Source organism: Chamaea fasciata, unplaced genomic scaffold (genome assembly GCF_029207755.1).
Source record: "Chamaea fasciata isolate MVZ Bird 193981 ecotype frontalis unplaced genomic scaffold, bChaFas1.0.hap1 SCAF_8, whole genome shotgun sequence".
Taxonomy (NCBI): Eukaryota; Metazoa; Chordata; class Aves; order Passeriformes; family Sylviidae; genus Chamaea; species Chamaea fasciata.
This window is the reverse complement of record NW_027094093.1, coordinates 18,397,820-18,413,327: the sequence shown is the minus strand read 5'-3', so window position 1 is coordinate 18,413,327 and position 15,508 is coordinate 18,397,820. Positions and strand designations below refer to the sequence as shown.

The 15,508-nt window shown below is 40.3% G+C and overlaps 1 protein-coding gene across 4 annotated transcripts in view; it reads left to right on the top strand.

The window, feature by feature from the left end:
- Window positions 1-15,508, top strand: part of MAP3K20 (mitogen-activated protein kinase kinase kinase 20) — a 93,305-nt gene that overhangs the window by 51,555 nt on the left and 26,242 nt on the right. For 3 of the 4 annotated variants that reach the window (XR_010722129.1, XR_010722128.1, XM_066189923.1), the window contains exon 11: window positions 5,296-5,431. Coding sequence is in view for 2 of the 4 variants with exons in the window: in XM_066189923.1 (XP_066046020.1) it covers window positions 5,296-5,431 (136 nt within the window). In the remaining 2 variants the exon portion in view is untranslated. Of the gene's footprint in view, window positions 1-5,295; window positions 5,432-9,624; window positions 14,609-15,508 lie in introns of those variants that run through there. The other variant, XM_066189924.1, reaches the window with a different exon arrangement.

Below are 15,508 nucleotides of genomic sequence, written 5' to 3'. Positions count from 1 at the left end.
AATGATGTCAGTATTAGAACCAAAAAAAAGATAAGGGGCCTAACCCCCCCCCGTCTTCCTAGTCCAGCCTCCATTTGTCCTCACTTGTATGCATTCTACAGTTTTTTATGTGTCCTCTCCTTTGTATCAACTGTGTTCACACATCCAGCATATCCAGGCCAGTTCTGTTTTTTCAGTGTTCCAGCATTGCTTGAGCATATGATTTTAGCTATTGCTGATTGGTATTAATAAGTGATTATAAATGGAGATGAGATTTGAGACAATTTTATTACATTACAATTTTGCAATAAAACTTGCAGCCTCTGTTTTGGAACGTGCCAAAACTTCGAAAACCTGTTCCTGAACCTTATTTGTGGGTTAGAGAACTTGCTGCTTCCCAGTACAGCCTTCTGTTTGAGACGGAGTACTGAAAACAGATCTGCACAGGGAGATGATTTTTGCAGACCATCGTGCCTCGGTCTATATTAAGGAGCGTTGGCTCTATGCCAAATAAGCAGGGAACAGAAGTACCAAAAGATTCCCTGCATCGAAGAAACCGGGACGGGGTGGAGGATGGGGACGGGCACATGGAAACGGGGCTTGTGTCAAGCCCGGCAATCCCGCGTTTCTTCCGCCGCCTTCCAAGGAAAGGCAGGACGTAGAATTTTTAATGGGGCGAGTGGAAAATGTGAGCTGTGGCTGGGACGCCCCCGGTCACACGGCGGGGTATAAATAGCCCGGCCCGGGCCCGCCCCGGCTCGGCTCGGCCGGGCGGCGGGGGCTGCGCGCCATCTGCTGGCGGCAGCGCCGCACTGCGCCCCCCGCGCCGCCCCCGCGGGGCCGCCCCGCAGCGCGCCCGGCCCGGCCTGCCCGGCCCCTGCCCGGCCCCATCCCGGCCTGCCCGGCCCCATCCCGGCCTGCCCTGCCCCATCCCGGCCCCATCCCGGCCCCATCCCGGCCCCATCCCGGCCCCATCCCGGCCCCATCCCGGCCTGCCCGGCCCCATCCCGGCCCCATCCCGGCCCCATCCCGGCCCCATCCCGGCCCCATCCCGGCCTGCCCTGCCCCATCCCGGCCCCATCCCGGCCCCATCCCGCCCTGCCCACAGCCCTGTGCTCAGGCGTGGGGCTGATGGCGCTCTTTAAAGTACCCAAACTTCATGGCCGCCGCTGTTCATGCAGACTCTGAGCATCTTACTGTGCCTTTGATAGCAGACAGAACAAGGAGGGTTGGGAAAAAAGTACACCCTAGTCAGGGGTTTCTTATACACCCGTATATAATAAAAATACTTAAAAGATGAGCAAGTACGCAAATGCCTTTAGGAAAAGCTAATAACTACATAAACCTTGCCAGTGTCGCAAAATAAAAGCTGTACTAGGTGACATTTGGTAACGAACATAGTTTTACTTAATGAGTTTATTTCTTGTAGCGTGACTCAAGTGGCCCAAGTATTTATTGCAAATTTTGTTTTGATACACCTAAATTTCTCAGGTGAGGAATGTCTGAAAAGATGTTAATGAAAAGCCACGTAGCAACGAAAAGCTCTTTGGTACTGTCAAGTAATGAAAAAAGTTCTTACCATGGAGACTTGTGTTAAAAATAAATGTGGCATTTTTTCTGGAAGAATAAATTACTTGGAGACACGGAAATATGAGAGAGAAAATAAAAATTCATGATGGGACATGATTTGCCTGAAAGCAAAGATGATTTTTGAATTGAGCCGAAATGAAAACACAGTGTTCAGAAAGAGCACAAATCATGTGGGCACTTGTTTGGAAGCTGGAGAGGTGCTCTCCCATCCAAATTCTGGTAACAGCTTCCTGCCCTGGTGTGAAAGCCATGTCCATGTGGAAGCTTTCGTGAATGTTTAGCCAACTAAACAGAATGTGTGCAAAAAATTTTCTACTTGAAGTAGATGAAAGATGCATAAAGGGATCCCAAAGGATAAACTAAAAGAGACTAAGTTTGTTACTAAAAACAATTGCGTAGAAGTTTAATGTGTTTTAACCTCTGCATTGAAAAATCTTTGCTTTTACTGATTGCTTTTTTTTTCCCCCCCATGGTTTTTTTATCCCATAGTGATTTGCAAGGAGATAGTGAAACCAGCAGTAGGGAAAGAATGAGATGTAGTACCACAAAATAGGGGATTTTAATGAAGCCTGGATATCAGAGCCCTGGGAAGGGTGGGCTTGGGAAAAGCAAAAATTATGCTTGTTCCTTTGAGGGACCTCTGAATTAATGATCCAGATACTGCACTTTCACAAGGATACTGCACTTACCAAAGCAAATCAAAGCTCAGACAAGCTGGATTGCATTTTTCCCCACTCTTAAAAAAAGCCAAGCTGAGGTTCTTTTTGTATAGACGTACCAAAATTGTAGCTGTACTATAACAGCAAGTAACTGGAGTCTTCAGTATCACTGACTGGCTGGCATGAAAACTGAGAGTGGGCTGAGTCTATACATGACTGCTGGAGTTGATAAAACAAGTGATACTTTGACTTATCTATATAATGCAATCTTATTTGCGACATTTTTTGGTCCTGATTTTTATATTAATATCACATTTTGATCTGCTCGCTCTGTATTTGCTTAAAATAATTCAGTGTCTTCTTTCCCAACTGTTCCACATGTGTTCTGCACATTTTTGTGATTAATAAAATAGGGGCACTGCCTTGTGCTTGAGTTGCATAGATCTGCCCTATGTTCAAATTCATATTCTGTTTTTGGAGCCCTTTCTCAAGTCACTTGTATTACAGTCAGAAAAAAATTACTGTAGAAGTAATGATGTTCCAATTCAGTGAGAGATCACATTTGTCTGCATTTAGTCATATGTACTAACTGCATCTCTCCTTCCATCCTCTCCTCACGAGTGGCTGCTTCAATGTCTATAACAGTTTATTAGTGATACTTATATTAGTGTATTAGTAGCAATTCAAGACGTATAAACAAATGCCAGTCATTGTTTTTAATCTGTGAATGTTTATCATTATAGGTTCTAGTAATGCACTATTTGTTCTTCAGTGTCACTGAATGAAATTATTATAGAAAAAACAGTAAACTCACACTGCATAACTACAGAAGCAAACAAATCCATGTCCTACCATGTATAATGTTTCAGGCTCCTTCATTTATGGAGTAAGACTCATTAACTGGGCAATGTACAGTAGCTTTCTCTTTAATTACACAGTTTCATTATGCAGCAGAATTATTTTTCAGAATGCAACTGTTTTTGCAGACTGACCTTTTATTATAAGAGAAGTTTCTGTCTAATGAAGAGAGATAATTACAGTACGAAATAGACTTTTGACATAGAGAAAACTATTGTTACCAGGACTCCCCTAGTGCATAATATTATTTTAAAAGAGAATGTAATTTACATATTTAAAAAATTATAGAGTTGTGTGTAAGTAGCAGCGATGATGAGAGACAAACTAAGAAAAGCAGTGCTTGCAACTGCCCTCAAATTGCTCTGTAGTTTCCACAGTAGATAGCACAGTGTGTGTTGCACCTAACAGAAAGGGTTTGTGAGGGGGTATGGGTGTCTGGGGAGGAGTCATTTTCTGACCTTCAGTCCAGCGCCTTTTAGTTTGTTCCCTTGTTCCCTTGTGTGACCACTTTCTACCCAGCACAGGGATCAGTCTTAATCTATGCATGCCTAAATATGATAGAGAATTTTTCTTGAAATCTGAAGCATTATAATTATGAGAGGTATTTGTTCTGACCACCACATAGAACAGCTCACTCAGCAGGACTCAAGTGTGATAAATGCTTTTGCCCCCAGGTGGCTGATTTCTGCAGTAGAATTAAGCATGGTGGTAAAGTTTGCAGTAGGATTTGCTGGTTATTCTAGCTCTGAATCCTTTTGCTGTACTTTGTAAGCATTACTCTCTGACACAGATGTCTTATCAAAATGAGAAATCTATAAAATTTGGAATATTTCTATTATTTGATTTGATTTAATAGGCTCTTTGGATGTGCTATTTTCCCAAATTGAAAGGCTGAACTCTTTTAAAGGAGAAGAGTTTAATCATTCCATGCCAGCACAGGAGAGTTACAGAAATTAGTAATTCTCTTTCTCCACCCCAAGTAGAAATGACAGCTAACTCTGTTGGTCCTTCTACTTTCTTTTTGAAAACATCAGAAGGAACACATTTTATTCACACTGTGTTAACACAAGAACAATAATTGTGGAAGTTTGAGCATAATATTTGGCCTTGCAGAGTCCAAATAGCTGTCTTTGGAGCTCTCTTTAGGATCTCTTGTCTTCTTAGGAGCTCACTTTTTCAAGGAGAAAAACAAAACAGTGATTGACTCTTCCCACAACTGTCAAGGTCTAGGTGGGAGGCAGTGCACAGTCTCCCAAACAGGCACAGAAATGTTAAATGCAAGTACAACCTCCGATACTAATTGGAGATTTTTCTTTGGTTACCCCACAAGCAAAATACACGTCTGAATCTGGGGGCAGAATTGTTGTTCACCTTCTGTGTTTTTGTGTAGTGCAAAACTTGTTAAACTCTTTTCCAAGAGCATATTCAGTCTGTGTGTTTAAAATACACCATCCATCAGAAAGTATGTCAAAGGAAACTACTTTGTTAAGGGAGGTACGTGCAGTGAAACCAGATAAAGATGGTATCTGCCACTGTCTTAGAGTACTGCCTTCGTTTCCTGCCTTTCCTACTTTTCATAACTTTGCATGTATGGTGAGAAGGGAAGAAAAGTAAACCAAATCCTTTTCACAACTGTTCCAAACTTTAGAAGCTTGTATTTGTAACCATTTGCAGGGCTGACTCATATCACAGTTTGTATTTTTGCTCTTGTATCTTCACCTAAAGAAACAGGAAGGTAAGTGAGGAAAACATTCCCCCATAAAATGCTTCTGTGCATTTTGAGTGTGAGTCCGAATAGTATTTATAGTCAAGTTATAAACCCAGACAAATGGGCTTCTTGGACCGCCTGTATTGTGTTGCTAATGCTTTTCCCATTACCAGTTCTTAATGCTGTTTCTTTATGGATCAGATCATGTTTCATGATGCTGGGGGAAGGAAGGAATTTTCATTTAAAAAATGTTTTTATATAGTATTTTACTCTTTTAAACGTAATTTTTCTTTAACTGAAGGTATTATGGTTGTTCTGAAGTATAAACATTACCATTTGTTCCTAAAGCTGTGAAAGACTTTGCATTTGGTAATTAAATGAACTGCTTGAGTTAGTATTGTACTTTTCAGCCTTTCACATTTAATTAACATTCAAGTGGGAATTATGAACAATTTATATCTGTCAGGAAAAGACAAGACGTAACAAATTGTCTCCGTGCAGATGTGAAATTGAGGCAACCTTAGAGAGACTAAAGAAACTGGAGCGTGATCTGAGCTTTAAAGAGCAGGAACTAAAGGAGCGGGAGAGACGTTTGAAGATGTGGGAGCAGAAGTTAACTGAACAATCAAATACTCCTGTAAGTAGACAATAATTCAACCTTTCATTTTGTGTCAGAGGTATTTGGAGCTTTGTCTATGTAAATCTCAAGACATACCACTGAAGTAGTGCTCCTGTTTTTAGGTGTTCCTTTGGGCCAATTTTATTGCATCACTCCAGATAACAATATTTTTTTTTTAATTTCACTTAATGTATTAGATAACACATATTACTGATAGTTCATATTGTGACATGAGCATTTTAAGTAGTGTCCCACTGATTTATTTAGAGTTCTCAGCTTTAAAAGTTGTTTACATTCAATAAATTCTTTTTTCAACTAGAAAGTTGTTGACTTCATAGGAGGCAAGATTTGGTCTTAAATGTAAGAATCATTTGTATCTTCCAGAAGGCATGTCATGAGACTTAGGCAGATTTTTTTTTTTTTTTTTTGAGAAGAAGCAAATTCCTATTCTGTGAAAAGGGGGTCAAAATTTGAAGTCTTAATTTAAGATTCTGTTGATAATTACAGTTAACATAACTTTGACTAGCTGGTAGAATTCCCACATTTCTATTAGTAAATTGAACAAAAAGCCTTCCTTGCATTATCTTGAATTTCTTAATGAAATACTATGCTCTTAAGACAACCACTGATTGGCAGAGGGAGGACCACAGGATTTAGTGCATGGCAAGACATACTACAACAGAGTTGTTAAAAAAATACTCTGATACCTACTTGTTTTTAAAGCACTAGCTAAAACAAATACCAGACTGAGATTGCAGTAGCATATGATTTTTCTTATGCTCAGTTTTATCCTACTTATAACCTTGATTTCGGCCAGACCTATTTACATATGACCTGTTTTTAAGGCATAGCTTATTGCTGTTCTTCAAATGAAGTTGCATTTATGTTCCAGCTGCGAACATGCAGTAATAAAATCACAGAGGATAAATGTTTTCCTGTGTGCAAATTCTGTATGTTTTCAGTAGATGTCTGTATGCCTGCTTTAACACTTGCAAGACTCCAGTAACTGAGCTGTGGGCCATCCTCTATCCTGAGCACAGCATGAGACACAGCCTTAATGAGCAAACCTTTTCACCAGCAGGGCCCTAGGGTTTTTTTATGCTGTACTTGCTTATGACTTGTACTTTTCACTTAGAGCTGGCATTGCTGCAAGAATAAAGCATTGTGCTAAGGCCTATTGTGCTAAGCATGAACTGTCTTTCTGCAAAGCATTAACCCAACTCTCCTGTTGCATTTAAATGCCGTTTCTTCTAATAGAGAAATGGAGGTTTGTTTTTTCCGTACATCTTAAGTGAACTGTTACACCAAACATTTTTTTTTTAAAGGCCGTTTATTAGAAAAAAATATGCATACTGGTAAAAAAAGGGCTTGTTCAAGCAGGATTGGGTTTTTTTCATAGCACTGGTTACACATACAACTATATTGTAAATTCGTAGCTGTAAATCATTTGCAAAATATCTTTGCAAGTTATAATCCTTGGGACTCAAGCATCTATCTCCCTCCATTAGTACAGGCAGTATCTGATGAGCAGCATCAGACTAGAGGGTTGCAACAGGGAGCTGCAGTGCTTGACTTTAAACTACCTTGACTATAAAAGCAGGAGTAAAGATACAGCAACCAGAGCTGTGACACATCTTAGAGATTCCACTAGGCATAAACCTGTCTCTTAGCCAATGCCAGGCCTCGCTGTGTCTTAGCTGGTACTCTTATCCTGCTCTATGCTCTGCAGTCACCTCTTCACTTGGCTCTGCAGCAAAGACCAGAGGCCAGCAGTGGTGTGCAGGAGTAGAAACTTAAACCAAGTGACTGGAGAACAGTGAAGCTGTCTCTCTGCCACTTGATTCTCCAGTGTTGTAGGGTTGGTAGAAGCTTCATCCTGCATGGTAGGTAACTATGAGTGGCAGGCTGCTCCTGCTCCAAAGAGTAAAGTATAGCTTCATTCACTTCAGCATGAGGGAAAGATGAGGCCAACATTTAGAAATGCTTCTGTGCATTTCCCCTTGCTCTTGTTTTGAGCTTATTTCTGCTGCATCTTATACAAGAGACACCTTTGAGTCTGATCTCTGCAAATTCCTTTGTGTGGATCTCCAAGAGCCTCTAGCACAAGGGAATCTGGAGCATTTTGGTGGAGTAAAACATATCCATAGCTGCAGTGAAATGGCAGACTTATCTTGAAAGAAGATTTGACTTTATGAGGGTGTGTATGTAGCTAAGATGAACATCTTATTTAGAGGAAGACAGCGAACAAGGCATGAAATCCATATATCACCCTGTACCTGCAGGTGGTCATTTAAGAACCATGGAATTTAGAGAGATTGGTGGATCCCAGCCATTTTTAAGGGTCTCTTCTGGTAGTCATCATATGCAGCATGTCACTAAAGGCATGTCCTGTCCCAACAAACTCTTTAAATTGTCCAGATAATGAAATGGCAAAATATGGAGGAAGTAAAATGATTATAACTTGCAAAATGAGCCATTCACAGCTTATCCACTCTCAGACATTGAACAGTCAATGACCCAGAAAGTTGTTTTAGTGGAAAGCTGATTTGCAGCTTTGTTGATTTTTCTAGGGAATTCTTCCCACATGTCAGGGGATGCTCTTCTTTGGAGCTAAAGTGACTATAACTACCTGGCAATGAAGCTTGTGTGCTGTGTACTAGGTCTCATTTTTCCTTCTTTTTATCAGAAAGAGCTTTTGGTGATCCTTGATCCCTCTAGCACGCTGTTGATGGTGTAACTGGGGTTTTTTGTACAGCCAGGTATGCAGAAGCTTAGCTGCAGGTTCTTTCATCACATAGCAGTAGGATGCATTAAGAGTATTTAGGGCACCCCATCATCCCAACTTCTTTGTTTTGTTTCTTAGCTTTACTTAACCACAACGCAAATAGTAAGTCTGTGTAAGCAGGGAAAGCTCAAGTGGAACAGAAGACAGATACTGTCTTTTTTAATGGTAGAAAATTAGTCAATGTAAGTGGTTTTACCAAGAAAGGGAGACTCTCTGTGAAGAACCCTGGCTGTGAAGCCTCTTGTGTTACATACCAGGACATCACCATAATCACCCCTGTAACCTGTTGTGATCAACTGCCATTGAGTCTTCAGTCAGTTTTCTGATTAGGTTAAAAAAAGATATGAAAACCCATGAAATTTGGGTAGGTAGTTTTACAAATGCTTTGGAAGGAAAGTCTAGTGCAGGTGTTCACACACAGCTCCTTTGCTGTTTTTTTAGTAGTATCTCAGTTTGACACCCCAAGACAAGTGGGTAGTTTAATTCAGGGTGAAACTCCTGAGTTTTTATTCCCTGTGAAGCACAGGCAAGCATGTCACAGAGGTTACTAACCTGGCCACTCTGAAGAGACATTAATCATTTACCTGAGGAGGGCATATTTCATTTGTTACTACAAACAGACTGGGTCAGGAGATTGCCATTATCTGCAGGTGAAGATTAGTAGAAATTTAATATGATGTACAACCAATTGACAGATGTCTCTTGATACCAATAAAGAAAAAAAAAAAAGGCAAAAAAAAGAGAGAAAGAAAAAAAAAAGGCTGAAGAAGCTGACAAGCTGACCAAAACCACCTCTCTTCCCTTGCCTGCTTGTCCCTGGGATGGCTTCTTGAAGGTGTGGTGCTGGTGCAGGCTGGAGGCCAGTTCTCCTGTCCTTTGCATTGGTGAGAGACTCATTTCTGATTGTGGCTGTTGTTGCAAGATGACCCTTTCTCTCCTTTTGAGCATACACTTAAAACCAGTCTGCTGCTGCTTTCATTTCTGATATTTAGGGGCTGCTACTTCTGCATCAAATTGCAGAGCTTGTTTGGGTTCTCTGGCCTTAACCTGATTTATTCTTCAATCTTGAAAGGTTGAATTGAGCAACTCCAATTGCCTTGGAACCAGTCTACCTGGCTGGGAAATGTCATATTCTGTTTTGTGCTGTAAAAAAGAAGGATTGAAGAGTTTGAACCTTCTTTTGTCATGAAAGCTCTGTTACCTGTGGTTCTTGCCATGCCACTCAGTGATTTTGCACTTTGGTTTAAGAACAATGACCCCAGAAGGACACTATCTGTTTTAATGAATTCTTACTTGACCTCTGTGTTTAGATTCACTAATCGTATGCTTTCTGTTGATTGCTGACTAATCTGGTGGTGTCTTTTTCCTTGATTTTTAAATTGGTTCTAACTTTCACTTTTGCTCTGTCCTTTCCTCCTTTAAATAGTTTTTCTTACCTCTTGCTGCAAGAATGTCTCAGGAGTCTTACTTTGAATCTAAAACAGAGGAGTCAAACAGTGCAGAGATGTCATGTCAGATCACAGCAACAAGTAACGGGGAGGTAGCTGGCATGAACCAAAGTCTGAAGGCCTTGATGATGACGGGCTTTGGGGATATCTTCTCTCTGAACCAAGCAGGATCTGTCCTGCAATCTGGAATGCAGATAAACATGCAAGCCAAAAAGAATTCTTCCAAAACCACCTCTATGAGAAAAGGAAAGAAAATCAACATGGCTTTGGGTTTCAGTGAATTCGACTGGTCAGATGACGATGATGATGATGATTTTGATGACACAGATGATAGCAGCGAATGAAATAAGTTGTAGAATTAAGCCTGAAATCATTTTAGCAAAGCAAAACAATAAAGTTTTAGAACAAGAATCCTGTCAGTTTGGTCTGTTTAAATCCTGTAAAAGAACAAAAAAACAAACATCAACAAAAAAGATATTTACCAGGCTGAGCATATTTGTATGTAGAAAGATATGTTGTTTTTGTTTTGATTGTGCTGACTTATTTCTGCTTTGATTAAATTTGGAACTAAAATTTCCAAACTAATTGAGATTATTATTATTTTATGATTATATCTATAATTCCTAGTGCCTGATTACAGAAACTATGGCTTGATAAATTTAAGATCTGGAAACACTGGGAGAAACTTCAATGCCATTAATGCCATTAATGTACTTCAAATTTTTCTTTTGTGTTTTTTTTGTCGTTTCCCTTACCCCTTTAATTGTCAATCATGTGCATATGCTTCTACTTCCAGATTTGCTATTCTCTACATCCATTCTTTCTTACTGTTGTACTGAAGGGGTTTGCTGTATTTCTAATTTAAAGCCTTTTTCAAGGCAGCATTGTGGGAAATCACAAATAGGTTTCTAGGAAGAGAGAAGCTTGGGGGGAAGAGAGGAGTTGGTTAAATATATAGTTTAAAAACTGAATAGCAGCAGAACCCAGATAATCCCTATTAGCAGATGATTTGTATAAATGTTCTTTTTTTCCCCATCACGTGTATGTGCATGTATATATAATTCACTCTAGCAAAGTAAACTGCAATCAGACCTCTGCATCTATTATCAGATATTGTGATCTAGAAGCTAATTTTCGGTTATGTTGATGTGAATCTATGAAACCTCATTAACTTTGATGGACTTATTCTTGTACCTGAGAGCAAAAATCGGTGTTTTTAAATTTTGATTCTGTTGTATCTGCTAAATGGCATGTGCCATCCACGACAAAGAGAAGCCACTGTGACATTTCAGCTTGGGCCCTACTACTGTGGCTTATGTGAAATTCTCTGTAGTAGAATATGGCAGTAATGTTAGGAATCTTCACTAAACTCTGCATAACTGTTTTTTGCAGCTGCGTTACTTTTAAAGTATTGTTATTGTCACTGCTCTTACAGCTTACCATAAAACTCAGTGTGTAACAATCTGCTGCAATAATTGCCTGCCAGGCACTTACGTTGAGAGCAGTGAGGGTGTTTCTCCTGATGACCCCTTTAGTGGTGATGCAGAAGGAGGGAGGGAAACCAGTGTGAGCACAGATGCAGGTTAGAAAGGAAGATGTAAAATATTTGCCAAGGAAGAAGGGCAGCATTTCAAAAGAAAAATGTTACTATGTAGTTCAGCAGTAGTGGGAAAAAGCCATCAAGATTCCATTCTCAATTACTGTAAGCGTTTATTTTATAAAACTTCTGTTTTTGAGTGGCTTCTTTAATTATAGGCTTGCCTGTTCCACAGCTCTAACCTACATATTATGGTGTTTTGTGGATAGCTTGGAGAAAAAACGGATACATTAGATGACAGCAGGCCTGAAATCGTTACCTAAACAAAGTTCTTTAAAGGAGTTTTTCTAGAGAAAGAATTGTTTTATCCTTAAGGGTCAGCACTGGTCTGGTCACCTGCAAGGCACAAATGCTGTGCTTCAAGCTGGCCTTCTCCATCCATCTTGCACAGGTTTACACCCACAGGAGATGGGTAGCTCCTGCAGAATGTCATTTAACCTTCTTCCAAACACTCCCAAAGCTGTTGACATGAACATAACCCTCTTGTATCTGGAAGCTTTTCTCATGATGAAATTATCATTTAAATGATGCAGGAAATGTTCAAAGTATCCCAAGGAGAAACTCCATTGGCTCAGGTGGGGATGACTTCTTAGATCCGTCAAAGCATCCCAAGATTTTAGGGAGAAAAAGAGACTTGGGAGGGCAAATAAGGAAATGGAAATAAGGACAAATAGCCTTTTCCAGTGTAAATTTGTACTGTTTTTTAAGTCTACGTCTGCTACCATCCACAGCAATGATACTATTTTTGTAACTGCCACTTTGCACTCAGCAAAATTTGATGGATTTGTGTAAGGTAATATGGGCACTTTTGGTCTTAAGATGTATCAGTGTGCATAAATTACTGTACCACGTAAGCAGTGTAGGGTTGTACAACTGAAAACAAAATTCGGTTTAGCACATTTTGAATTGAAAAAGCCCCAAAAATATGTTCCTAGCATTGATATTTTGCACTTTTTTGGTGTTAGACAATCTTGGAGCACTTCATGCACATTTATGTTTGTGTGGGTTTTAATTGAATTTGTAAATTCACTCCTTAATCTTCACAGAAATGAAAATAGTTTTTCAGTAGTGTGACACAGGTTTTCATAGTTGCAACATCACACGGTTTAACTCTGTCTTCAAGGTTTTGTGCCTATCCAGGGGTGTAACTTATGTCAGCAAATATCATCAGAATGTGGTAACGTGCTTGTAGTAATTGCTACTATCTTCTTGCTTCAGTATTTGTTAATGAAGCAAGATAGATTTTTACCCCTTCACCTTTTTTCCCCCTGTTGTTTCTCCAAGCAAATTAAACTATATTAAGGGAAAATTTAAGATCTTCTAAAACTTCCCCATGCATTTAAAGTAGCAGAGGTGACCTCTGAATTGTAGATAAGGTGATAACGTGACAAACTCTTCTGATGCAGTTGAGATAGTGTTATACTTAGGCTATTGGCTGTGCTTACTAAAAAAGCAGTATTAATTGCATTTTTACTTTCCTGTGATGAGTTTCACACCAGGTGTGTCCAGTTTACAAGACAGTTATCGTATGTGAGAATCAAGCTGTGTTTTTTCTGCCTCTGAAATGCTTCTCACTAGATAAAGGCTTTGAAAATGGCTCTGGTGGGCAGGTATGGTGGTTGGAGGAGGTCAGAGTATTTCATCTTCCACACCTGATTTTGCTCTGCAGTGTATCCCAGTCCATCTTCTACCTGTCTCATCACCAGGTTATACAAATCTCCACAACAGTCCACAGCCACATAGTGTGTCAGCTTATGAAAGCATTAACCAAACCCAGAAGGCATTTCTCTGGCTGCCCTGGGCCAAAGCCAGAACAAACCACCAAAAGTCTTCCTGTGCCTGTGCACCCCTCTGCTCACGGGCCCCTGCCAGGCCTTTTGGGTTCCCAGTTTCCTCTGTCTTCCATAAAGCCTGAAGGTATTTGCAATAAAATAATATTACTTCATTTGGTGGAGGGGAAAGGTAAGAACCAGGCCTGAACTTTGTGTTTTTACCAGGCTGCTGTACTGCAAACATGAACTTAGGTGGGTAATGGCCTCAGTGAAGAATGGGGAGGATTGGCTTTTGGCTTGCTTAAAGATGCATGGTCAACTGGGACCAAGACAGGATGTCCAACCCCCTTTGTTTTCCTTCAGCGGTGGTGAAAAAGAAAGGAAATGGGACTTAATGAAGGAAAACTTTTGATCAAGTCATTTTTGTGATGATGACACCATTAATTTCTTGGAGCAGCAAGTGCCTTAAGGTACAGTGTGTAGGTGTGCTGCATCGCCAGCCATTGGGTGCTCCCTGACATGGAGCTTGTCCCCTCTGGATGGGAAGGGCTTTCTGGAGGTGAGGCCTGGCGTGGCCTCTTGTCACACAGTCATGTTCATGGCTTGTCATTTGCTTATCATTCCAGAGGTTTTCTTGATTCCCTTTCCTTCTGGGTTTTAAAGTGTTTATTCTGAGTTAAATATCTGATGCAGTAATGATGGGTATTGCTCTCTGCAGTAGCAATAGATCTGTAGTGTGCATATATAGCTGTTAAGTATTGAGCAGTGCTACGGTGTGTCTTTAGTGCTGTACTTCCTTTATCTGTAATCAGGCAGCTTTTACAGGTTTTTAATAAGACCTCTGACTTGATAGAGGTTTTAACTACAGTCCTCGGTAGAATGTTCAGGTAGAAAAAGTAAGTTCATTTAGTAATTTTCACAGCCCTTAAAATGCACTGGTAGGAATCTGGAGGAAAGACCTTTCCTGTTTCCCCCAGGCTTCAACTTAGTGTACACTGTAAAATCTGCACAGAGATTTCTGATGTGTGAAGATTTAATTTTAAAACTATAGAACCAACAACTTTCTTTTAACGTTTTATATTGTGTGCTAAATACTCATATGCCTTTTAAATTCAGATATAGTCCACTGCATTTCTTGCTTTTGCACTACTGAAGAAGTTTTGTACTGAATAGTAGGAGTCGATGCTACTTACACTTTAGGTTTGAACTGATGGAATTCGAATAGAAAATATTTTCACAGTGTTAGAAAACTTCATTTTCCCGTCTGAAAAAGCAAAGCTGAGCGCAATGCCTAGGCCAAGACTCTTGTGCTGTAAACTGAATATATCATTTGTGTGGAACATGCAATGTTACACTTCTGTGTGGTAAAATCTTGCAGTGTCAGTTATCCTCTTTATTGCACTTGACATACCATGTCTTGTTTTATTCACACTGTGGATTCCATTGTCCAGTGTAAAACCAAAGCAAACAAACAAGAAGAAATGTATTCAATTTCCTTGATTGGTGTCATAAACTTTCTTTTGGTGTGAACTTTTCCCTTGCTTCTCTTTTGTTCCAAACTTCTATTTTCCAATAAACATTTTGACAGTAAAATTTATGCATTTGTGTCACTGTGTAAAACGCTGGTGTTCCAAGAGGTTCCTTATTGTCTGCTGGTTTAAGTCACTTTTTTGTATTACTAACTGTGTGGCATTTCTCCTTTATTCTGCCATTGAAAAAAACCTGAATAATACAGAACTATTCTGCCACTGGTTATACCTAAACATGAAGAAAGCTGGAAGAACCTGCTGTACATCTAAAAATGCATTATTGCACTCCTGCAGTAAATTTTTCAGTTGTACAAATTATTAGACCAGGCTCCTGCTGCAGCAGCAGCCAGTTTGACTATAGGTACCTACAAAAGGCACAACTCACGGCCTCCTGAGGGTGTTCACGATTGCCACTTGCCCTTCCTTGTGCTTAAGTGTTGCCCCCAGCAGTACTTGTGCCCCAGAGCATTCTGCCCAGGCTGTGGGTTGCTGTTAGTGCAGCTGGAGGTGCCAGAGGAGGGTCTGCCCAGGGGACATGCTTGGCTTGTGGGTGACGTCTGGGGAACCTGGGGGTGGCAGGGCTCTCTGAAGCAGGTGACAAAGCCATTGGGGGCTCATGGGTGACTGAGCTGAGTCTCTCATAAATCACTGTAATCTACATCAAAAGAGTTTGGAACTACGTCATGATACTGAGCTTCTAGGAGACACTGCCTGTCCAAATACAGATCTATGACAAGTAATGCTAACCCTTCAAGCTGGATAAAAAGACCTAGAAGGTGACCCTTGGGATACCATATACTTGAATGAGTAAAATGGCAATCGCTATTACAGTGACATCTTCTCCTCTGTCAGTTTTCAAATCATCCCAGAACTTTTGTTTAATGCAGCCATTCTTCCGTGGTTTCCTAGTGCTTCAAGAGCTAACACCATCTTGCATCCAACAAAGTGTAGGAGGAGGCTGGGA